Source organism: Zootoca vivipara, chromosome 17, assembly GCF_963506605.1.
Source record: "Zootoca vivipara chromosome 17, rZooViv1.1, whole genome shotgun sequence".
Taxonomy (NCBI): Eukaryota; Metazoa; Chordata; class Lepidosauria; order Squamata; family Lacertidae; genus Zootoca; species Zootoca vivipara.
This window is the reverse complement of record NC_083292.1, coordinates 42152133-42177199: the sequence shown is the minus strand read 5'-3', so window position 1 is coordinate 42177199 and position 25067 is coordinate 42152133. Positions and strand designations below refer to the sequence as shown.

The 25067-nt window shown below is 48.8% G+C and overlaps 1 protein-coding gene across 1 annotated transcript; it reads right to left on the bottom strand.

Annotated features, from left to right (window-relative positions):
• Positions 1 to 591: 591 nt before the first annotated feature.
• Positions 592 to 2172, bottom strand: LOC118078611 (tigger transposable element-derived protein 1-like). The gene has a single exon (XM_035102528.2). It carries the CDS (start codon positions 2170 to 2172, stop codon positions 592 to 594), a length of 1581 nt encoding a protein of 526 aa, XP_034958419.2.
• Between the last annotated feature and the right edge of the window lie 22895 nt (positions 2173 to 25067).

Here is a 25067-nt window from a genome sequence, read left to right as displayed (position 1 = left end):
TGAAAATCAATTAATGTGTTCCTATGGGCAAAAAAGGTCACAATACAGTGGTACCTCGGTTTATGAACACAATTGGTTCCGGAAGTCTGTTCATAAACTGAAGCGTTCATAAACTGAAGCAAACTTTCCCATTGAAAGTAATGGAAAGTGGATTAATCCGTTCCAGACGGGTCCGTGGAGTACTTAAACTGAAGCGTTCATAAACTGAAACATGGGTGTAATTGGTTCCGGAAGTCTGTTCATAAACTGAAGCGTTCATAAACTGAAGCGAACTTTCCCATTAAAAGTAATGGAAAGTGAATTAATCCGTTCCAGATGGGTCCGCGGCGTTCATAAACCGAAAATTCATAAACCGAGGTGTTCATAAACCGAGGTTCCACTGTAAAGCCAAATTTGGTTTTCAAAGTGTTTATAAAGTACACTTTAAAGGCATACATGCTGCACAGAGCATGTCAAAAATTTAAAGTGCCAAGAATTTAAAGTGCAAAACTTTATAAACATGGCAAAAAAAACATTTAAAAACATTTAAAAATAAGGAAACATGAGGCAGCACCTACCCAGAGCTGCGGAGAGTCTCTCTGGGAACGCTGTTCAAGTGGTAGAACTGGTTGAAGGCACTGAAGAGCAGGCAGCAACAGTCTCAGGCTGGCTAGCCTCAGAAGCAGCAGGTTCCTCTTCCACTCTTGGCTTCTTCGTGATGAACCTGTCCATGGACTGCTGCTTCTGCCGCCTTTTCAGCATCCCTCTGAAAGAGGACATGACCCTTGTATCGAAAGTCTTTGCAAGGTCACGTGCCAGGCTCTTGTCTGGGTGGTGTTGGCGTGCAAACCTTTGCACGCTTTCCCACTGTTGACAGATGTCCTTCAGTTCCATGGAGGACACGTGCTCAACTTCCGCCTCTTCCTCTTCCAAAGGGGTCTGGGTCTCCTCCTGCGTAACCTCTGCCTGCAGTTCGACCAGCTCCTGGGTGCTCAGCTCCTGGTCTTGCCCCTCCAGAAGCTCGCAGACGTCCTCCGCTGTGACCTCAAGGCCAATGTCCCTCCCCAATGAAACAATGTCCTCCAGCACTGTTGTCTCTGGTGCAGGCGCAGAAGCATCAGTGTCTCTTTTTGCCACACAGTCTGTCCACAGCTTGTGCCAAGTGGAGTTCAGGACTCTCTGGCTGACCCCGTCCCAGGCTGTGACGATCATCCTCACGCAGCTGGCAATGTCGAAGTGGTTCTTCCAGAAATCACGCAGGGTGAGGTTGGTGGTATCGGTCACCTCGAAGCAGCGCCTGAAAAGCTCCTTGGTGTAGAGCTTCTTGAAGTTGGCGATGACCTGCTGATCCATTGGCTGCAGAAGTGGGGTAGTGTTAAGCGGCAAGAACATGATCTTGATAAAGCGGAAGTCCGGCAGCAAGTCGTCTTCAAGGCCTGGAGGATGAGCAGGAGCATTGTCCATCAGAAGCACAGCCTTCAGTGGCAGGTCCTTGTCCAGCAGGTACTGCTTGACAGCAGGGCCCAAAACCAGATTGACCCACTCCACAAAGAGGACGCGTGTGACCCAAGCCTTACTGTTGGATCGCCACAGCACTCTCAGCTTGCCTTTGTCGATCTTGTGTTTCTTGAAGGCCCGTGGGTTCTCTGACTGGTACACCAGCATGGGCTTGATCTTCAGGTCACCGCTGGCGTTGGCACAGAAGAGGAGGGTCAGATGGTCCTTCATGGGCTTGTGGCCAGGCAGCTTGGCCTCCTCTTGAGTGAGAAAGGTCCTTTTGGGCATCCTCTTCCAAAACAGCCTGGTCTTGTCACAGTTGAAGACCTGCTGTGGAAGGTAGCCCTGCTCAGCCACGACCTGAAGGAACTCTGGGGCAAACTTCTCAGCTGCAGGAACATCCGAACCGGCCGCCTCTCCATGCCTGACCATGCTGTGAACTCCAGATCTGGTTTTGAACCTTTCAAACCAGCCTCTGCTCGCCTTGAAGACTTCTGGTTCCGCGTCTGAGGATCCTGCCTGTTGCTGGATGAGGTCTGCGTGCAAGGCCTTGGCCTTCTCGCAAATGACAGCCTTGGTCACTGTGTCCCCTGCACGCTGCTTCTCCTGCATCCAGATGAGGAGCAACTTCTCGACCTCCTCAAGAACAGCTGGCTGGTTGGGCATGATTCTGGTGACTCCCTTGGCTGCATCCATCACAAGGATCTTCTCCCAATGGTCTTCAGGATGGTCCCAATGGTGGATGGATTCCTCCCGTACTCCCTGGCGAGGTCTGTCACCCGCATGCCATCATCATGCTTTCGGATGATCTCCTTCACCTCTATGGTGATCTTTTCCTTGGTCCTCTTCTCGGCCGCTGCTTGTTTGGGAGCCATGTTCATACAGTTGAAAAAAAGAAGACAGTTTTAAAAACTTAAAGAAAGACACTGAAACCCTTAGAAAATTTTTTTTATGAAACATTTAAGAAAAGTGCAAAGAAACTTACCTCACTGTAAGATGTTGGGCACCTTTCAGAAATCTTCAATCTTCCACTGCACGTGGAGAAGTCACCCAAGTCAGTATGAAACTAAGAAAAATGGGAAGGAATAGGAAACCTTAGAAGGCAGTCTTAAAGGAACACTTTTTTCATCCAAAAAAAATCAACCCTACCCAAGCAGTTTTTAAGAACTGCAAAAAAACTTACCTGACTGTAGATGAACACCTTTCAAAAATCTTCAAACTGAACGTGGAGAAGTCACCCAAGCCAGTCTGAACCTGAGGAAAAAGGGAAGGAATAGAAAACATTAGAAGGCAATCTGAGAAAAGCACATTTTTTACAAAAAAAACCCCTATGCAACCAAAGCAGAGCTAAAAAGGCACATTTTTACCAACAAACCCCTATGCAACCAAAGCAGAGCTAAAAAGGCACTTTTTTTTTACCCCAAAACCCCTATGCAACCAAACCAGAGCTAAAATGGCAGACTTTTGGCCCAAAACCCCCATGCAACCAAACCAGAGCCAAAAAGGCACTAAAAACATTTAAAAGTTTTTTAAAAGTTTTTAAAAGTTTTTAAAAGTTATGAAAAGTTGAAATAAACTTACCTTAAGTGCTGAAAAGCTGGAAACCTTGTACTGCACACTGTAGAAATCCTCCAAAAAGTTTTTCTCCTCTCTCTCTCTCTCCTCGAAGTCAATCCTGGAACTGCCCTCAAGAAGTGAGCCCAGGGTGCATTGGGGAGGCTTTCTAAAGCCCCAAACACAATGCCCCCTGGGTATTGGGACGTTTTTCCGTTAAAAGAAAACGGGGGGAAAGGCAGGAAAACCGGGGGGGGGGGGAAATAAGGGACAAAAATTCGTCTAGCGAGGAGGTTGTGCACATGCTCTAGCTTGAGCCAGTCGTCTGCCTCGGAACTCCCCTGCCACGCTAAACAATTTATGGCCTAAAGGAATGTAAGATAAACTGAAAAAAGAAAACAAAGATAAAAGAAAGAGTGTGAAGCCTTAGAGAATCCGGGGGTGCCAAATTCAAGGCTGCAAACTTGGTAAGCAAGTTACTAAATTAGCTTTAAGCTTAACGGACGCCCAGCAGCTTCCTCTTACCTACTCAACAGTTTAAAGATGGCTAAATCAATGAAAGATTTGTCTGCTCAGCTAGCAACTTTTCAGGACTTAATGCTTACCTCCCGAAACAACATTAGAGACGATATTAAGTCAGTGAAGGAGGATGTCCTACAGATAGCAGTCGAAATCAAAGGGGTGAAGCAATTAGCAATTCAAGCTAAAGAGCTAGCCCAGGAAAATGAAAAAAAGCAACTACTCTAACCAGACAGGTTACTGGCTGAAGAATTCAGGGTCGGCTCGCCCATTGATCCTAGTGGCGCCATGCACCAGGGCGCCTGGGGGCTGAGAGGGCGCAGAGGGGCACAGAGGGGCGCCCCAGCAAGTGGGGGAGCTGCGCGGTGGCCTCCCTTTTCCGCTCTGCAGCTCCCACCTTCCGGCACTTGTCGCTTACCGCTGCCTGGTCCGGCGCCACTCCAGCTCCACCTCGGGTCGGCGGGAAGCGCGCGTAAAAGGCGGCCAGCTGTGCGCCCAGCCCAGTTCCGGCTTTGGCTCCTGTTGCGGTAGCGGCAGCGGCTCCGGCTGCCCTGCTGCCGGTACCGCAGTAGAGCCCCACGAACGAGACACCCTGCGCCGGCAGCGAGGCCACGGGCACCGGCAAGCCGTCGGGCGCCGCTAGCGCCTCGCTCTGCAGCGCCCACCTTCCGGCGCTTGCCGCTTGCTGCTGCTGCTGCCTGGTCTGACACCGCTCCGGCTCTGCCTCGGGCCGGCTGGAAGCGCGCATAAAAGGCGGCCAGCTGCGCGCCCGGCCCAGCTCCGGCTCCTGCCGCCCAGCTCCGGCAGCAAGGCCACAGGCACCACCGAGCTGTCGGGCGCCGCTAGCGCCTCGCCCAACAGCTTAGCCAGCGGCGCAGGTCCACAAAGACATCCCCACCGAGCCCCACGCAGCTCCCGCCGCCGCTGCCAAGCTGGAAGGACTGGGGGGGGTCCAACTCTGGGAAATGGGGGGGGGGCGCCGGAGGGATCTTCGTACCAGGGCGCCGGGTATGCTTAAGACGGCCCTGAAAGAATTGGAAGAAACATTGAGAACCTGGTTAGGCACCCAAGGAGTTAGTTTGAAGCCAGAAGATGTGGAACGAGCTCATCGTTTGCAAGGGCCCAAGGGGAGAAAAGGCCCCAGAGATGTAATAATCAAATTTTCAAGAGAGAAGTTGCAACAACAGGCCTTCCAGACCTTGAAGAAAATTAAAGAGTTGAGTTTCCAAGGAAAAAGAGTATGGGTAAAGCGAGACTTCTGCCAGGCTACTTTAAGGCAAAAAAGCCAAATGAAACCTTATGCACAAAAACTGCATAATAACGATATAAAGTTTTCCTGGGAATACCCTGCCTCTATACTTATTTTTAAAGATGGAAAGAGGCTTATAGCTAAGAACCCAACAGAGGCTGGGACTTTGCTGACTCAGCTGGGAATCGAAGTGGATGAGTTGCTGATCCAGGAAATGGAGGAGGAGATGGAAGAGGTGGACCCAGGAGAAGGACCCTCAGGAGAAGCTCCAACACGACCAGAGAAAAGACCAAGAACACACTCGCAGGATGATACACCCTAAAGGAAAGTAAAAAGGCAATTTAACTAAGTGTATCATTGAAATGTTATGGTTAAGGGGAGGGAGGGGATGTGTGCATTCTCGGAAGTGGAGAGAGGGGATGAAATTTCTTCCCCAATATATTTTCTCTTCCACAGGGGGGGGGAGGGAGAGGGGGGGTTAAAGAGTAGTAAGAAAAAAATTCCTCAGCTAAACAGTCACAAAAATCAAAACAACAAAGAATATGGTTAACTCAATTAAAATTATTTCACTGAATGTCAATGGTCTTACATCCAACCTAAAACGCTATAGGTTATCTAGGTTCGCCAGAGAACAAAGAGCTGATATAATGTGTCTTCAAGAAACCCACAAACCAAAAAAAGACAAAAAGCCACTATTTAATGACCCAGCCTGGGAGGTATTAGCAGAAGCAAGGAGTAAAGCGAGAGCAAGAGGGGTGGCAGTCCTGGTAAATAGGAGAATAGACCATAGCTGCCAAGTTTTCCCTTTTCTCGCGAGGAAACCTATTCAGCATAAGGTAAAATCCCTTTAAAAAAGGGATAACTTGGCAGCTATGGAATAGACATTAAGATAACAGAGATGGTGCTAGACAGGGAAGGTAGATTTATGCTGGTCAAAGCTAAAATGGAAAACAAAATGCTAACAATTGTAAACATATATGCTCCAAACAAAAGGCAGAATAAATTCCTAATTAAAATACTAAAAAAAATCCACCAGTTCTCAGAGGGCGAAATTATTATAGCAGGTGATTTGAATATGGATATCACAAAAAATAAAACAATTCTATTGAGTAAATGGGGATTGCAAGAAGCACATGAAACCCTAGGTTTAAAACCCAAATTTACACATATCTCTAGCAGACACAAAACAGTATCCTGCATAGACTTTTTTATTCTGGGAAAGGCTAGTAATTGGATAGTGAAAGGGATTACAACACACCCAATAATAATCTCAGATCATGCACCTTTAAGTATTGAGTTAGAACTAAGAATGAGTGAGCACAAGAGGCCCTGGAGATATAATAATTTAATAATGGCTAAAGTTCAGGACAGAGATTATATGGAAAATCAGATCAGGTTATTTTTCCAAGATAATAAAGGATCAGTCACTCCAGATATTCTCTGGGATGCAGCAAAATGTGTTTTGAGGCGGCACTGTCTAATGAAAAAAAAACTAATAAAAAAAGAATGGTACTCTAAAAGACAATTAAAAATTCAGGAACTAGAAATATTACAGAACAAACAAATTATTAGATACTGTTCCAAAACCCAAAACAAAATTAAGGAGATTAAAAAACAATTAGAGGAATTAGATCTGACTTTGCTGTGGAAGAAAGAAGTAATGGTCAGAAATGATTTTCAGAGGAACAATATAAAATCAGTAAAAAGACTTGCAAATTATCTTAAAATAAGGAAAGAGAAACAAAAAGTTAAAAGTATAAAAATAAACGGTATTAAAATGCAAGACCCAAAGGAAATTAAAGAGGCCTTTGCAAGCTTTTAAAAAAATCTATATAAAAAAGGGAGGTAGCTGTGAGGGACAGGGGATATCGCGAAGTCCCTCCCCTCCTGAGTTCAAGCCAATCCCCGAGCACAGGGGGAAGCAGAGAGAGTTCCGATTCCAGTGGGGAAGCAGGAAGTCGTGTCCGAGGCTCAGGCAAGGTAGAGGAGCCAGGGTCCCAGGTGGGACAGGAAGGGGCGAATAAGGGCGGGAGACCCATCCCCCCAACTCCGGAATTACGCAGAAAGAGGAGGGGAAAGAGGATGGGTCTGCCAAAGCTTTTGTGTTGGAGAAAGACGCGCCAAAAGCCATTAGGAGGTTCTGAAACCGACTGACCACATCACTCCGTGTAAATAGCAATGACTTAAGCACTGTAAATACGCAGCACCAATAAAAGAATAAAATGCAGAGCTGCGTAGCGTCGTTACTCTGAAGTAGTCCACTCCGGCCACTGTGACAGCAACCTCCTAATCCTTTTTGGGCTACTTTGGAGTTGCCGGGATGAGCGTGTCAGAGGCGGAGAGATGGCGGCAGATCGCGGAGCAAGCCCAGCAAGAACTGCAGCAGCTGTCGCTGCAGGCGCAGGGGGAATTGAAGGCAGCTAAAGAAGAGACTAAGAAGGTCCAGGACGACCGGCTACAACTTGCGGAACAGGTGAGAGCGCTACAGGAAAGAGAGCAGGAATTAAGGGCGGTGGCGGTAGACCTCCAAAACAAGCTGGATGCAGAGAAAAACAAGGCGGGAGGGGCACCCCAAGTCCAAGTGCTGCCAGGAAGGAGAGCCGGGACGCTAGTAAGCAAGTTTAATGGAGACCCGAAGGAATATCAGGGCTTTGAGACTGAGATTGTGTATGCTCTTGAGCTGCACCACGATGAGTTCCCTGATGATGAGCACAGGGTAGCGTTTATTGTGGAGCACCTTACCGGGGCAGCCAGGGAGTGGCTAAGACCGTTAATTGCAACAAAGAATCCTTGCATGAAGAATGTCAAACTATTTCTAGAAGGTTTGAAAACGATGTATTCGTCCGATAGTCATATGGACCAGACTAAGGAGGAACTTCACAATTTACGCCAAGGAAATATGACAGTTCGCGCGTATTGGGCGAAATTCACCATGCTGGTGCACAGATTGGGGTGGGAACTAGAGTCACCCCCAATGCAAGCGGCGTTCTACTTGGGGTTGCATGAGGAGGTGAAGGATGAGCTCTCGAGAGGTCCAAAGCCCAGTAATATGGATCAGCTGAGCAAAGCGGCTCTGGCGGTGGGGGTGAGACAGGAATCCCGGTGGAGCGACAAGCAAGCAACGCGCGCAAAGCGGGCTTGGTTCCCACGGTCGCAGGAGAAGCCACTCCCCCAACAACCCTTTCAAGCCACGCCTGGGGCCAGTCAGGACCAGGAACCCATGCAGATTGATAGCGCGCGCGCGCGGGCTTTTCAAACCCCAGCGGCGCCAAGACGCAAGGAGGGAAGGGGTGGGAATTGCTTTCTCTGCAACTCCCCCCAGCATCTCGTCAGAAACTGCCCACATCGCAGGGAGTGGCAAGGAAAGGCGGGAACGGTTGTGCCCTCCCCCACTGACGCAGCACCACAGCAGGGAAACGGGAAAGCCTGGCTGCAGGAGACAAGGGGCAGCAGCCAGGCACAGTCAGCAGACAACAGCCCCAGCCCACCCACCCGCACAGAGAGGAGCAGAGCCAGCCCACCCCTCCCAGAGCAGGAGTGGTTCTAGAAGTGACGCTCACGCTCCCAAATGGCTATCCCCTGACAGTCCTCGCCTTAATTGACAGTGGGGCGTCAGCGAACTTCTTCTCGAGGAACTTTGCAGAAGAGCACCAGATCCAGCTTCTGCAGCTGGATTTTCCTCTGCACGTGGCGACCATTGACGGCAGAGAGCTGCTGGGAGGGGCCATCACTCATCAACCCCCCCCCCCATGAAAATGACGGTGGGAAGGCACTCAGAGACACTGGCATTCAACGTCACCACCATCTCAGACCCCCCCATCGTCTTGGGCATGAGCTGGCTGGCGCGCCACGACCCCTCCATCAGTTGGCACCAGAGATGCATCACTTTTGGATCGGACTTTTGCCTGGAACATTGCATGCAGCACCAACCAGGGGAGGGGCCTCCGATAGCCACGGTGGCCACCATGCACGTCAAAGGGGGTGAGGCGATACCCAAGCCGTACTGGGACCTGCAGGAGGTCTTCAGCGAAGCGGAGTCCGACCACCTACCCCCACACAGGCCTTTTGACTGCCAGATCAACCTGGTGCCAGGGGCAACTATACCCCCAGCCAAGCTGTACGCCATGTCAGACCAGGAACTGGAGGATCTGCGCGCTTTCATCGACAAGAACCTCAAGCGGGGGTTCATCAGAGAAAGCAAGGCAGCAGGGGGCAGCCCGGTCTTCTGGGTGGACAAGAAAGACACGCAACAGCGCCGTCTGGTGGTGGATTTTAGACGACTGAATTCAGTGACAGAGCCAGTGGCTTTCCCCATGCCCAGAGTGGATGATCTCCTGACAGCGGCATGCAGGGGCAAGATTTTCACCAAGCTAGACCTGAGGGGGGCGTACAACTTGATCAGGATCCGGGAAGGCGATGAATGGAAAACCACGATGTTCACGCCTCTGGGCTCTTTTGAATATCTGGTGATGCCCTTCGGGTTGCAAGGGGGCTCAGCATGCCTCCAGGCCTTCATGCACCACGTCCTGGGGTCCCTCCTCTTCAGGAAATGCTTGGTCTTCCTGGATGACATCCTTATTTACTCCAATGACCCAGTGCAGCATGTGAAAGATGTCAGGGAGGTGTTGCAGCGCCTGAAGGAGAACCACCTGTATGTGAAGCTGGAGAAGTGCAAGTTTCACACCAAGGAGGTGGACTTCCTGGGCTACAAGCTGTCAGACAAGGGGCTGGCGATGGACAAGGACAAGGTGCAGGCCATCCTGGACTGGCACAGCCCCAGGACGCGCAAAGATGCCCAACGCCTACTAGGCTTCGCCAACTTCTACAGGAAGTTCATCAAGAACTTCTCTCGCGTTACGGCTCCCATCACTGACTGCCTGAGAGGCAAGCAGAAGTTCAGGTGGACACCAGAGGCGCAAGCAGCGTTCGAAAGCCTCAAGAGGGTGTTCGCCTCAGACCAGAACCTGTTCCACGTGGTTCAGGACGCGCCCCTACGCGTGGAGACAGATGCTTCTGATAAAGCTGTGGGCGCCATTTTGTTGCAACTGGACGCCAACAGAGAGTGGAGACCCTGTGCCTTCTTCTCCAGGAAGTTGACCCAGCCAGAGCGAAACTACACGGTGTTTGATCGGGAACTTCTTGCGATCCACGCTGCGTTCCAGCACTGGAGACACTTCCTGGTGGGCGCCAAGCACCCCATCCAGGTGTGCACGGACCACAAAAACCTGGAGTTCTGGAGAACTGCCAGGGTGCTCAACCAGCGGCAGATACGGTGGGCAGAGTTCTTCTCGAACTTCAACTTCTCCATACACTACATCCCGGGAGAGCAGAATGTCAGGGCGGATGCCCTCTCCCGCAAGCCAGAGTACATGGAGGAGGAGGCGCCACCGGCACCCAGGCACATTTTCCCTCCGTCAGCATGGTCCTGCGGAGCAGCAGTGGTGAGCGAGGCAGAACTCACAGCACTGACGGCAGCGGATGAATTTGCCAACCGCATCTTCAGAGAACTGAGAGGGGGGGGAGCAGGCAAAAGACTTTGCAGAACGCAGGGGGCTGCTTTTCTACAAGGGTGCACTGTACCTGCCCACCACCCAGCTTAGACGTACGGTCCTCAAGCAGATGCACGACAACCCAACGGCGGGTCATTTTGGGAGGGACAAAACCACTCACCTAGTCATGAGACACTTCTGGTGGCCAGGGGTGAGGGAAGATGTTCGAGACTATGTAAGGGGCTGTGACACCTGCCAGCGGGCAAAGGTGGTCAGAGCAGCGCCACCGGGATTGCTGGAGCCCTTAGCCACGCCACACAGGCCGTGGGAAGTGGTGTCCATGGACTTCATCACAGATCTGCCTTCTTCCAGGGGCAAGACCGCAGTGTTGGTGGTGGTGGACCTCATGTCCAAAATGTGCCATTTTATACCGTGTGCCAGGGCGGTCTCTGCAGAAGAGACAGCCAAACTGTTTGTGGATCACGTATTCAGACTGCATGGATTACCCTTAAGGGTTATTTCGGATCGTGGCCGCCAATTTGTTTCCAGGTTCTGGCGGCGGCTCATGAACCTCCTGCAGGTGGAGGTCAGCTTGTCGACGGCTAGACACCCGCAGACCAATGGACAGGCGGAGAGGGTCAACGCCATTCTGCAGCAGTACCTGAGATGTTACGTCAGCCAGAGGCAAACGGACTGGGTGGATCGCCTGCCACTGGCAGAATTTGCCTACAACAATGCGGTGCACGTCTCCACAGGGGTGTCGCCCTTTAAGGCCAATTACGGGCGTGACCTCAGATCTTTCCCTGAGAGGGAGGGGGAGGAGGAGGAGGAGGGCCCACAGGCTGAGGATTGGGCAGAGGAACTGGAGACGGTGCACCAGCAGCTCAGAGAACACTTGGAGAGAGCCAAGGAAGCGTACAAGAGGGGGGCAGATCGCCACAGGCGACCGGGGGAGGTCATTAGGGTGGGGGACAAAGTTTGGTTGTCCTCGGAGGGCCTTCCCATCAGAGGGCGATGCAAAAAGCTGGCGCCCAGAAGGTTGGGCCCCTTCACGGTCACGCAACAGGTCAACCCGGTGGCATACAGGCTGGCACTGCCAGAGGACATGAGGGTGCACCCAGTGTTTCATAGATCGCTGCTGTCGCCGTACAGGGAAAGCAGCAGGCTCCGAGACAGCGAACAAACCCCTGAGGGAGGGGGGGAGAGGGAAGGCAGGGAGCAACTCAATGAGGCCACAGCCATCCTGGATTCAAGGTGGGGGGTGGGGGGACTGGAGTACCTCATGGCATGGGAGGATGCTCCACCGTCCCAGAATGAATGGGTCCCAGCCACTCAGATACAGGAGGAATTCCTGGTAGAAGAATTTCACGCCCTCTTTCCCCATAGACCCAAGCCCTGGCACATGGAAAGGGAGGGGGAGGGGGAGGAAGCACGGGAGAGCAGTTCACCATGGCGCTGGGAAGCGGAGTTTGAGGAACCAGAGGATGAGGTATGGGTGTCACCGAGATCCACCCAGTCAGAGGAAGGAGCAGATTGGCAGAACATTTTTACCCCCACCAGCTCTGACGCCACAGACTTTTTGGGATTCCCGTCCTCCCAGGCGGAAGGGGGGGGCTTGCAGGACTGGGGGGAGGTGTTCACACCAACGGGCTCGGAAAGCACTGAGTTCTTAGGCTTCCAGTCGTCACCGACACCTGGGGGGGACCTGGGGAGGGGTGAAGGAGAGCTTGGGAGGGGGGTGGATGTGAGGGACAGGGGATATCGCGAAGTCCCTCCCCTCCTGAGTTCAAGCCAATCCCCGAGCACAGGGGGAAGCAGAGAGAGTTCCGATTCCAGTGGGGAAGCAGGAAGTCGTGTCCGAGGCTCAGGCAAGGTAGAGGAGCCAGGGTCCCAGGTGGGACAGGAAGGGGCGAATAAGGGCGGGAGACCCATCCCCCCAACTCCGGAATTACGCAGAAAGAGGAGGGGAAAGAGGATGGGTCTGCCAAAGCTTTTGTGTTGGAGAAAGACGCGCCAAAAGCCATTAGGAGGTTCTGAAACCGACTGACCACATCACTCCGTGTAAATAGCAATGACTTAAGCACTGTAAATACGCAGCACCAATAAAAGAATAAAATGCAGAGCTGCGTAGCGTCGTTACTCTGAAGTAGTCCACTCCGGCCACTGTGACAGCAGCTAATTTTCAGGAGAATATAAATTTAACACTGGATCAGTCTGAGAAAAGTAAACTAGATAGCAAAATTACAATAAAAGAAATAAAGGACATAATCAAGGAATTAAAAAATGGCAGATCACCAGGACTAGATGGCTTTACGGCCGAATTCTACAAGGGAATGGTAGAAATTCTGGCCCCTGAACTACAACAACTTTTTAATAGTATACTAGAAGGGAAAAAAGCCCCAGAAACATGGAGAAAGGCAGAAATAACGGTAATCCTAAAACCAAACAGAGACCCTAAAGAAGTAGGTTCATATAGACCCATTAGTCTATTAAACCAAGATTATAAAATCTTCGCCAAAATCATGGCAAACAGGTTAAAAAATGCCACCCCCAAAATTATAAAAGAAGACCAATATGGATTTGTTAAGGGTAGAAATATTGCCCACCCGATTAGAAATATTATTAATGTATTGTATCACGGACAATAAAAAAAGCTCGGGTTAATGAAATTAGACGTCTTTAAAGCATTCGATACACTCTCACAGGAATTCTTATGGGAAATAATGACTAAATATGGAATAGGAGAGGCTTATCGGTTTGCGATACAAGAACTATATAAAGATGGAACAGCAGTGGTAAGAGTCAATGGAGAACACTCCCAACCCTTCCCAATACGCAGAGACATTCGGCAGGGGTGCCCTCTCTCGCCATTCCTATTCATAATGGCTATAGGACAACTAGCGGAAAGAATAAGAAACTGTGGAAGAATAGAGGGTTATAAGATCGGGAAAGAGGAGATGAAAATTAACTTGTTTGCAGATGATATTATTGTAATCATAACAAATCCCAAGGAAGGGATAAAAGAAATAAAGATAATATTAGAAGATTTCGAGGAATACTCCGGAGTAGGGGCAAATATAACTAAATCAGAAATAATGTACTTTAATGTGAATCTACCTGAAAAAAAGAAATAAATAGCATAACAGGTATGGGCCTGGGTTCTAAAAGAATAAAATACCTGGATATTGAACTCTATAGGAATATTAACAAGACCACAGAATTCAACTATAAGAAGATATGGAATAAAATACTAAAAGATATGAAAAGATGGAGAAACAAAACTTTAAGCATTACAGCTAGAGTCAAGGCTACTAAAATGTTCTGGGTCCCCAAGCTAAGTTATCTTTTCCAAGCCATCCCACTAGAGATGAAAAAACAGCAATTGGAACAATGGAATGGTGAGATAAGACAATGGATATTCGGAAGTAAAAAACCAAGGACACAAAAGAGGTTTGTGTATAACCACAAATCAGAATTAGGGTGGGGCCTCCCCAACATTTATAATTACCATGAAGCCATCCAATTAAAAACTTTACTAGAAATTGGAGCAAAAAATAAACAAAAGTGGATCAGATTTGAGGATGAGGCCAACAACGGTGCAGCAAGATTTGGAATCTTCACAAATAATGTAAAGGAAGATCTAAAATCTGCAATAGGACCCAGGATATTGACACTAGGCATATGGAGGAGATGGCAACCTATATGGTTAAAAAGTATCTCTCTGTGGGCACCCTTAGAAAGCATATACGAGGCAACAGACGACCCCAAAGGGTGGAAAATTCTTAGTGCTAAGGGATATCACATAGTCCAAGATATGTATAGAGGAGAGTCCTTAAAGTCATTGCAGGAAGTAACAGAGAACATAGGTAACCTATACTGGTTAAAAATTGGAGGGTTATATAATAAAATTCGTAAAGCCCAAGAGATAGGAAATAGGAGATTGGAAGAGCCAATAGAGGAACTATATAAACAAATGGAAAAAACTAAACAAGGAATGATAGGAAAAATCTATAAGAAGATGATTACAAATAAAGAACTGACAACCCAACTTATTCAAAAGATATGGAGTAAAGAAGAACAAATCAGCGAATCAAAGGTCGAAAGGATAATGAAAGGAATAGATGAGATTAAAGTAAGCAAATTTAGGGAGCTCGAACTAAAATTCTTTCTAAAATGGTATAGAACTCCGGCCCAGCTAGCCAATATGATACCAGGATTGAACCCTAACTGCTGGCACTGTGAACAAGCCAAGGGATGGTTCTCCCATATGTATTGGGAATGCCCAGAGGTAGGGGGATTTTGGAATAAAATCCTTAAGGTTATTAATGAAGTTTTTAAAGTGAAGCTACCTATAGACTTCAATCTTATGACAATGGGTATACTAGGAAACATGGCCATAGAGAAAGGTGACCAGCACACCTTCAAAGCAATGATACTAGCAGGAAAGGCAACAATAGCTTTAGGTTGGAAAGATAGAGAAAAATGGACAGTAGAGGTCTGGACTAATTATTTGTTTGAATTTATTCAGTCAGACATCGTGGCAGTAACGTCACAGGAAATAACATGGAAGGCCAAGTCTACTATTATAAGGACCAGATGGAACCCCTATCTTCAATGGATAACAACTACTGGACCAGAAGACATTCAGTGGAAATTAAAGACATTGTGCCCATGGCTGAGGACAACTGTTTGAACCCTTCCAATGGATTATGGGTGGGGGAGGGGGTGGGAAGGGAAAGGAAAAATGGTACAGGAAATAAAAAATTGGAAGGAGAGAATATAATGTATGTAGAAATTCTCGTACTTCAATAAAAATCTTTTTTTTAAAAAAAAAATCGTCTAGCGAGTTGCGGCCGGGGGAAAAACCATTCGTTAAGCGATGCAACCTCCGCTCGAAAAAACCTTTCGTTAAGCGGAAATTTCATTAAGCAGGGCATTCGTTAAGCGAGGTACCACTGTATATGGCCTAGGACCCTCGTACCTGGTATGCCCCACGTATGCCTTATGTTCTGCTAACAACGCCTTAAGATCCCGGACCACAGGGAAATTAGACTGCCCTCGACTAGAGCCAGGGCCTTTTTGGCTGTGTCCTCGACCTGGTGGAACGCTCCGCCACAGGAGACCAGGACCTTGCGGGATTTGACATCTTTCTGCAGGGCCTGCAAGACGGAGTTGTTCCGCCAGACCTTTGGGCAGAATGCAGTTTGAGTTACTTTCCTTTCTATAAAACAAGTCTGAAGGAGGCCCCCAACCTGCTCACAGGTCCTTCTATGATCAGTGGAAACAGTTGGTCCTGTCAAGTATTAACCACTCTCAATTCTAACCTGATAATTACCACCTGCCCAGATTTTAACTTGTCTGAATTAATTTTAAGATGTTGTTGTTTAGTCGTGTCCGCGGACCATAGCACGCCAAGCACTCCTGTCTTCCACTGCCTCCCGCAGTTTGGTCAAACTCATGTTTGTAGCTTCAAGAACACTGTCCAACCATCTCGTCCTCTGTCGTCCCCTTCTCCTTGTGCCCTCCATCTTTCCCAACATCAGGGTCTTTTCCAGGGAGTCTTCTCTTCTCATGAGGTGGCCAAAGTATTGGAGCCTCGCCCTCAGCTTCAGGATCTGTCCTTCCAGTGAGCACTCAGGGCTGATTTCCTTCAGAATTGATAAGTTTGATCTTCTTGCAGTCCATGGGACTCTCAAGAGTCTCCTCCAGCACCATAATTCAAAAGCATCAATTCTTCGGCGATCAGCCTTCTTTATGGTCCAGCTCTCACTTCCATACATCACTACTGGGAAAACCATAGCTTTAACTATACGGACCTTTGTCGGCAAGGTGATGTCTCTGCTTTTTAAGATGCTGTCTAGGTTTCTCATTGCTTTTCTCCCAAGAAGCAGGTGTCTGGACCTAACGGTCAGGGGTACCTTTACCTTTATTTCAAAAATCTCCAAGGAGTGTCCCAAAAGAGAAATTTTAAGATGTACTGTATTTAATTTAATTGATGTCTGTTTCTATGCATATTGTGTTGTTTTTATGATGTTAGCTGCTCTGAGCTTGACCTCGGCTGGGGAGGGCGGGATACAAATAAAAAATTATTATTATTATTATTGTTATTAATTTATTGTTACAGCATGTTTAACCAAACTACAGCTGCAAATTGAACGACCATACCCTCCATTCCTTCCCAAGTGGTTTGTGCAAACATTGAACAACAGTGGGCCCAGGACAGAACCCGAGGACGCTCCACTTCTCACAAGGGCCACCAGGAACCATTAACTCTGAAAGGAATCTTACCCCGGTAAAGCCTCCAGAGGGCGGCATTGAAGCGCGGAAACAATCTGAGATTAGCCTTGGCTTCCCGTCCACCATCCTCCATAGGTCCAAATCAGTTTGTGTTTCCCCTTGCTTTCTGCTCCTCCAGCAGAAACACTCTCCCTTGTCTCCCCACCCTCACCTTGCCTATTAATCTGAAGTGAAAAGCACCCTCCATTCCTGTGGGGTGCCCAGGACAACTGTGTCTCAGTCCTTCAAGACTCCCGGACGGACGTGAGAGCCAGAGGCCGGGACTCGGAGTGCAGAAGGTGAAGGATCCTGCTGCAGCACCCCAACCCTCGTCACCAACAGGGCGGGAATGACCCTACCCCCCAACGGAGCCAAGCAGGGCCATGCTGCCCCACTTGCCTGCCCGCCCGACCACGCAGCCGGGAGCCCGCCCAGTAGACGCAGCACTTGGTGGGCACTACCAGAACCGTAGCTGGGTAATCTTGAACCCCTGCCAGAACCGTCCAGATTCCGCCCCCTAGCCACGGACAAGTTGGCCCTTCTTTCCACATTGGCGGAGGAAGGAAGTGGGGTGCGGTGGTGGGGGTTTTCCGCCCGGGTGTCATGGGGGGGGTGACATCGCCGCGGGGCCCCCCACATTGACTGCGGACAGCGCCCGCCCTCCCCTCTCCGTGCACGGCTAGCCCTGCCCCCGCACAGCCCCGCCCCCGCGTACACAGCATGTGCACCACTCCGGGTGCCGGAGCACCTAGTTCTACCTCTGCACACACATCCCCTCACCGCCACCTTTGCCCTGGAACCGTTTCCCCCCCTCCTACAGCGGGAGACGGACCTCTTTCTACTTCGGGAGGAACAATCTGCACATGCCCAGAGGCACTCTGATAATTCTTATTTCCAAAATTATATCTTTGCACTCTGGAACTCCCGCAGAGTGCAAAGATATAATTTAACCAAATAAATCCAACCTCGGATAACCTCTACACATGGAAACTCTACTGTTGACAACCAATTTACTTTTACTGGAAGGGGCACTAATTTTCCCTTTGGTCATACAGTCATATTACGTCTTAGTAATAATAGATCATTTGAGGAAACAGATCTACGGAGAGGTACTGAAAGTTGAATGAAAGCCAGATACACACATACAAAAAATTTTTTACACACAAAAAATATTTTCATATTTGGAGAAACTTTTCTCCACCCTTTTTCAAACACTTTTCCAGTTTCTCCTTTCTCCGGATTGGCCCTGTTTTAGATTGATCAAGTCCAATACCTAGCTTCTCTTAGAAAATACTTGTCTTAGGAAAGATAAATTACCTGGGGTTTTTTGTTGTTCCTTTAAAAGAAAATGAAGCAAGCTTGCCTTTAAAACTGCACATTTAAGATAAACAGCAGCAGCTGAAGTCAGGATGTTACCTTTAAGGCCAAATTAAACTCAGGGAAACTTCAAACTCCAAAACTTATGGCCAAAAGTTTTTCTTAACATTTCTAAACCTTAAGAGTGCAAATCCTGAGTTAACCGAAGCCTCTGAAAACTACTATTAACAATCACAGTGTCAAATGATATATACTGCCTATTTTTATGCCATTTAATAACAAATGTGTTGAGCTTTGTGTGTGTGCGGGTGCAAACGTGCATGGAGTGTGCGTGTACCAGACTAAGACTTTAACCCGAGTGAAAGAAAGCCTAGGTTTCCCCTTTTGCCACTAGCGAGCACTCCGGGTTTAGTCAGTCAACCAGCTGCAAATCCACCTTGTCCAGCCCACATTTGTATTTATATCTCACCCTTTCTCCAAGGAACTAAAGGTGATGTGAGGTGAAATAAAAGCTGGGGGTTTTTAACAAAAGAAAAAATCCTGAATCTGATTTTTAAATCCTTTCTCTTTTTCTTCCTCCAAAAGGAGTGCTGTCACAGTTAGCATTTGGTGCAGGCAGGGACAAAATGTGAAAGTCCCAGAAGTTCCAACTCCCCCCCCCCCAAGCACCTGTCCTGGATCTGGCTGCTCTTGGCAGAACTTCCCTCCTCCGCAAACCTCGCTCCAGCCATTTCTGTGACACCTTCACCCAGCACGCGTTACACCCCTCCTTGGTCTTCATCACACTCACACTCCTCACAGCTGCTCCAGCCTGTCCTTAATACCATAGTAGGGGAGGCTATTAGGGCAGGTTCCAATCTGAATCAGTTACAGGTGCAGGGAAGACATACTCAGTCTATACTTCCAGCCCTATCACTACCTGACTAGGCACAGCTGTGAGCGTTTCCTCAGGCATTCCCCACCTGTGTTTAATTCCCTCCAGGCTGCTGATCAAAGTGCACACAGCTGCTGGCAGGGAAATTAGGCTTTCTTCCAAGGAGTCAAAGACTCAATTCAGCACTAACCCCTCCCCGCCCCATGTGAGTTCACACCCAGTCACACACACAAGAAACTCAACATGTTTGTTCCTAAAGGGCATAAAAATAGGCATATTATTTGAATAAAAATTTTGGTTTATATCTAATATTTCACTGATTCCCAACATAATTTACACAACAAAAAATGCAACATGGCATATAACTGCAAGGGGGGAAAGAGGGGAAGAAAACTTTTTTACAGTATAAGGAGATGTAATGTATATCAATTTATAACATTATTATGGGTAGAACTGGGAACATGCCTGATCAGGAATCCGGGGGGGGGGGGGGTTTGCTGCCAACCAGTGCAGACAATACAGCTTCCTAGACAACCTCTGAGATATACTAGGATCCTGCACCATTTAAAGTTCAGTCTACAGCCACAGCAGATTCCAAGAAGCAAAGCAGAAGGAAATACACCCCTCCCTCTGCTAGGCCAGAATGTGTGTGACCACTGAACCCTCCAATCTACTTTCCACAGAGGGGCTTGCAGGGGGCCCAGCAGCAGGACACAAGGCAGTGGTTTTTTTCTTCCTTGTCTCAGGGAACTGACAAGCAGAGGCAGCCAGAGTGCCCCTGGGCATGGAGGCACTATGCTCAGCTCTCATAGTTAATAGCTGCACTACAAATCCACCAAAATCTCCCTGCGTCCCCACAGGAAAAAAGCACTGGTTCTATGACACTACGTCAGAAAATACAAGGTGGCGTCCCCAAGCCACCTGCCTGATGTCATTTCTGAAATGCGTACACACACGCACAGGCATGGCCAGATTGAGGTTTGATGAGGCCCTAAGCTACTGAAGTAGTGGGGCCCTTTATATGTCCAGCTGTCCTTGTCAACAACAAATTGTCACTGTTTTTTGTGTTGAATAATAATAATAATAATTTATTATTTATACCCCGCCCATCTGGCCAGGTTCCCCCAGCCACTCTGGGCGGCTTCCAACAAAATATTAAAATACAGAAATCCATCAAACATTTTCAAGCTTCCCTAAACAGGGCTGCCTTGAGATGCCTTCCAAAGGTCTGGTAATTGTTGTTCTCTTTGACCTCTGGTGGGAGGGCATTCCACAGGGTGGGTGCCACTACCGAGAAGGCCCTCTGCCTGGTTCCCTGTAACTTGGCTTCTCGTAGCGAGGGAACCATCAGAAGGCCCTCAGCGCTAGACCTCAGTGTCCGGGCAGAACGATGGGGGAGGAGACGCTCCTTCAGGTATACTGGACCGAGGCCGTTTAGAGCTTTAAAGGTCAGCACCAACACTTTTAATTGTGCTCGGAAGCGTACTGGGAGCCAATGTAGGTCTTTCAGGACCGGTGTTATGTGGTCTCGGTGGCCGCTCCCAGTCACTAGTCTAGCTGCCGCATTCTGGGTTAGTTGTAGTTTCCGGGTCACCTTCAAAGGTAGCCCCACATATATGCTACAGTATGAGCTCCCATTGCTTGGTCCCAGCTCCTGCCAACCTAGCAGTTCGAAAGCACGTCAAAATGCAAGTAGATAAATAGGAACCGCTACAGCGGGAAGGTAAACGGTGTTTCCGTGTGCTGCTCTGGTTTGCCAGAAGCAGCTTTGACATGCTGGCCACATGACCTGGAAGCTATACGCCGGCTCCCTCGGCCAATAATGCAAGATGAGCGCGCAACCCCAGAGTCGGTCACGACTGGACCTAATGTAAATCTGGCACTGCGACACAGAACTGGCATTTGGCTTTTCATAAGAGAAACCCATCTGGCATGTTTCGTCACAGATGTTGGATGCGGACCTTCAGAGGTGAGGCCTGGCTACAAGTTCCTGATGTTGCAGAAATGGACTTGGATGGAGGCTGAGGCTTTCTCCATACAGTACATTTTGTTTCCTTTTACACCAAATACGTGTTTCCTTCCTCTGCCTCCAGAGTAAGAGAGGTTTCTCAGCTGAGGAGGACAACGAAAACAAGGAACACGATGGCACATGGAACTGTTTTCCCGGGGGCTCCAAATGCACTTCCACAGATTCGTTTTTAATTTGCCCACGTTTTGTTTTAATGAAGGTGAAGTGCTTGCTGCAAAGTGCTTTCAGAGCCATCTGCTGTAAAGTAGCAAGCCGAAATTATTCCCTGTGCGCCTTTCACTCCTCCCTCTCCGCCCCCCCCTTACAGTCTATGGCAACGAAATTCCATATCGCCCTCTACTGGCCAGTTTAAGAAGGCTTCAAAGCTCATCCCCCAATAAGGGACTTTCTGAGATCAGAATGTGTCTAAATTAACAACGCTCACACAGATCACAAAGAATTTATAATCCACCTATTGTCAGCAACAAGAAACATCATAGCCAGGCACTGGAGGGACCTGTCAGGGGTAAGCATGGACCAATGGTACCAAGTTGTATGGGAAACGGCCCTACTGGAAAAACTAACCAGTAAGCTGAAACTGACTCGGGGACAAACAGAAGAAGACACCTTCACCCCAGTATGGTTCCCCTTCATCACTTATACAGCCCAACAGGACAATGACAAAAACTTACCGTCAGCATACAAATCAATATGGCTAACCTGATCAAAACACCCTCCCTCCCTACTCACGCAAGAAACTAAAGATCATCACAGCCAACCACAAATGAGCAATCACATCCTAAGACGAATCCAGACCTCTCTCACCAACAGAGAAGCACGAACAAACAATAGAGAACCTGCACAAACAATGCTGACACCGAAGGCCTACACATATCAAGAAAAACAGAAACAGTGGCAATCCACCACACCCAACTCCCCATCCCACCCACCTCTTTCCCCCTTCCTCATAATGTCTCAACAAGTAATATTGATGTGTAAAAATGATGCATGAGACACTGCACTACCTTTGTAACCCAAGAAAATCCTTAATAAAAAATTATAAAAAATAAAGATTATATGAAGCTTCAAAAAAAAAAAAGAATGTGTCTAAATTAAGCGGGGGGGGCGGGGCGCTAAAATGCAGCTTTCCTAAGATATTAAAGGAGCCCGAACACTTTTTTTCATTCATGCAGTAAGTGTTTTGGCAACGAAATTCCATATCGCCCTCTACTGGCCAGTTCAAGAAGGCTTCAAAGCTCATCCCCCAATAAGGGACTTTCTTAGATCAGAATGTGTCTAAATTAAAGGGGGGGGGCGCTAAAATGCAGCTTTCCTAAGATATTAAAGGAGCCCGAACACTTTTTTTCATTCATGCAATAAGTGTTTTGCGCAAGATCCAGAGACTCGAAGAATTGCTTTCGTTTCATTTTGCATTTGTTGTTTCTCAGCGTTCAAGCAGAGGTCTCTGTTGCTGTTGGGGAAAGGCAGTTCCCCAATCTTCTCTCCACCCCACCCCAACCCCCAACTAATGTGCCTGTTGCTATGTACGGAGTGGTACGTGGGGAAGGCTATGCGAATGTTATCAGACTCTACTGAATAGGCCTCGTTGCAGCCGGTGGCGAGCGACACGCAACTGCCCCAGTGATCCGACTGACTCTGGTGCGATCCTGATGCCCTAACCTCGAAGGCTGATGGTGATGTTAAGCCTGGAAGGAAAAGGTTAACACTGGGCACACACCTACTGAACCGCGGCCGCCTAACCTCCCTCCCTCCCCCCTCCCTTCTGTGTATTTACTGGAGGGATTTCAAATGCGAGTCTTCACTCCCAGTGTGAAGCAATGAACTTGCTTGCAGGCGTTTTGAAGTCCTGCTCGAAGGGATGCTGCCGGTCGTTCTAATGCGCCCCTTTATTCCCCGGAGTTGGTGGTGGCCTCATGTGCCCCCCCCATTCCAGGATCCCATCTGTTCCCATTTTCAGAGGAGCCATCAGTAAATAAAGACCTTCCTTATTAGAAGCCGAGGGCTCCCTGGGGCCCCGTGATGTTCTCAGCAGCCCTTCGAGGTCTCCCCGCTTTGCAGTGTCTTGGCAAATCCCGACAAGGGGGGAGGCGAGTGCGCAGGTGGGCAGGAAGCTGAGCTGAAGCCAGGAATGAGATGAAGAAGGACGTCGGGGGGCATTAACCCGAGGTTTATTCTGCTTGCCCTCTCTTCCCTCCCCAGCCACTCTAGATAGAAGACGGTTCTGGGGCTCCAGTTAGTATCGGAAGCAAAATGCAACCCTCGGATCTGAAAGTCCCGTCCTTCCCTTCATGCGGAACCGGCGCTGTTACAGGTGCCGTGCAATACTCGCTCCGCATTTGTAAGAAATAGATCTCCGCTGGATCTCCCTCCAAGCACTCTAAAAACCAGCGGCTAACAAAAAACAGACCAGCAATCTGAATATCTGGACAGGCTCGTCTAAACAAAATGTTTTCAGCAGGCGCGTTTCGGCACCTGCTGCTATTCAGATTGCTGGGGTGGTTTTTTTGTTCGATGGCTTTTATTTAAAAAAAAAATTTTTTTTTACTAATCTTACTGCTTTATTCTTTTTGCAAACTGCTTTGAGGTTTTCTACAATCAAGAGGGGTATACACGTAATTGAATAAATAAAATTAACAAATCTCCACAGTGGAGTCTCCTTTCATTTATGGAGTGGATATTTACTCTGCACGTGCTCAGGGACACTTTCTACATGGTGGTGGGAGGGACGGTCTGCAGAGTAGGAGCCAATTCCTGGGGCCGAGGTCCCCTTCGCCCCCCCCGTAAAATATTTGAGGAGGCCTCCCGCCCAAAAAAGTTGATGGTCATTCATTGCTGTTCAAATGGTGTGCGCGCGCCATGTCTTGTGATCGATTATGCGGGGCGGGACTTACCTGTGACCTGTCCCCATGAGTAGCCAAGGGAGGGCAGGGGACAACTGCCCCGCTAAATCAAGAAAATAAAAAAAATGCTTAACTAACTGACCAACTGCGTCGCAGATGATTCAGTTCTCCCCCCCCCCAAACATAAATCCTGGCTACGCCCATACCTCACCTCCCCCAATATTTATTCAAGTTGGCACCCGTGGTGGTCTGCAGTAGCCAGCAGGCTCCGTTGCCTCTTCCGCTTAGCCATCTATTTTCCTCCATAGCCTCCTCTATCCCCGCCAGGGCCTCGGTTCGGGTAACAGCAGGAAAGTACCGGGCTTCTAGTGGGAGGCGAGGAGAGACCACTACTTCTAACAGCAAGAAGTGAAAGTTTTTTGTTAAAAATTTTTAAGAAAAGAAAGCGTTGGTTACTAAACCGCTCCTTTCTCACAGCATCATTATAAAGTTGAGGTGTTGCAGCACGTAAATGCATTTAAATTGTGTTGGTTTATTTATTGATTAATCAGTTAAATACTGGGCAGTTAATCAATCGATTTGCTAATCTCTTGGCAGCCCTGAGGGCAAGGGAGGGGGCATAGAAGGAGCTGAAACTGGCAAGGAACAGATGTCCTAAGGTCCATAGCTTTTAAGGAGAGGGGGGAGTCTGCACCCTCCAGAGCCACACCCCCCAACATGAGAGGGAACCTTCCTCACCCAACTCATTGCCGCTTTGCAGCTCAGCCTCCAGGGTTTTTCTGCATCCCAAGTTCCCAACCAGTTTGTCTCTTCTACCACCACCCCCGCCCCAAACCCCCTTTTCTGCCGACACTGCTGCTCCTACTTCCATCCCTTTAGGTCCTGCATTTCAGCTTCTCTCTCGGTGTCCCTGAGTCTCCACAGTTTCCTTCCTGACACCCCCTGGCCACGAGCGCAAGGGTCTGCAGAACTGCTTCCAGCAGTCCGGTGCTGCTTCTCACATGAAGGCATTGTTAAGCCGGGGCGGCCGAAAGTGATACTCATGTATCGGGGGGGGGAGAGCGGGGTCAGCTTGGTGTCCATTCCACTATTTACAACTTGAGTTTCCGGTAACAAAAAAGTAATAGTCTCTGAGCATGCGGGGAGTCACGTCTGTGCTGGTTCAAAGGCGGCTTAAGCATAGCTGCCAAGTTTTCACTTTTCTCGCGAGGAAGCCTATTCAGCATAAGGGAAAATCCCTGTAAAAAAGGGATAACTTGGCAGCTATGCTTAAGTTCCAGCAGCTTTCCCGCAGGTGGTGGTGGTCTTGCTCTCTCTCTCGCGCTCCTTCCAAGCTCCCGCCGGGCACTAGAGCCAACCGCGACCACCGGCGAGAAGGACACCCTGGAAGGAGGCTGCTGGGGCCGCAGGAGCTCCTTTCCCTTCCTCTGTGCTCCAGGGGGAG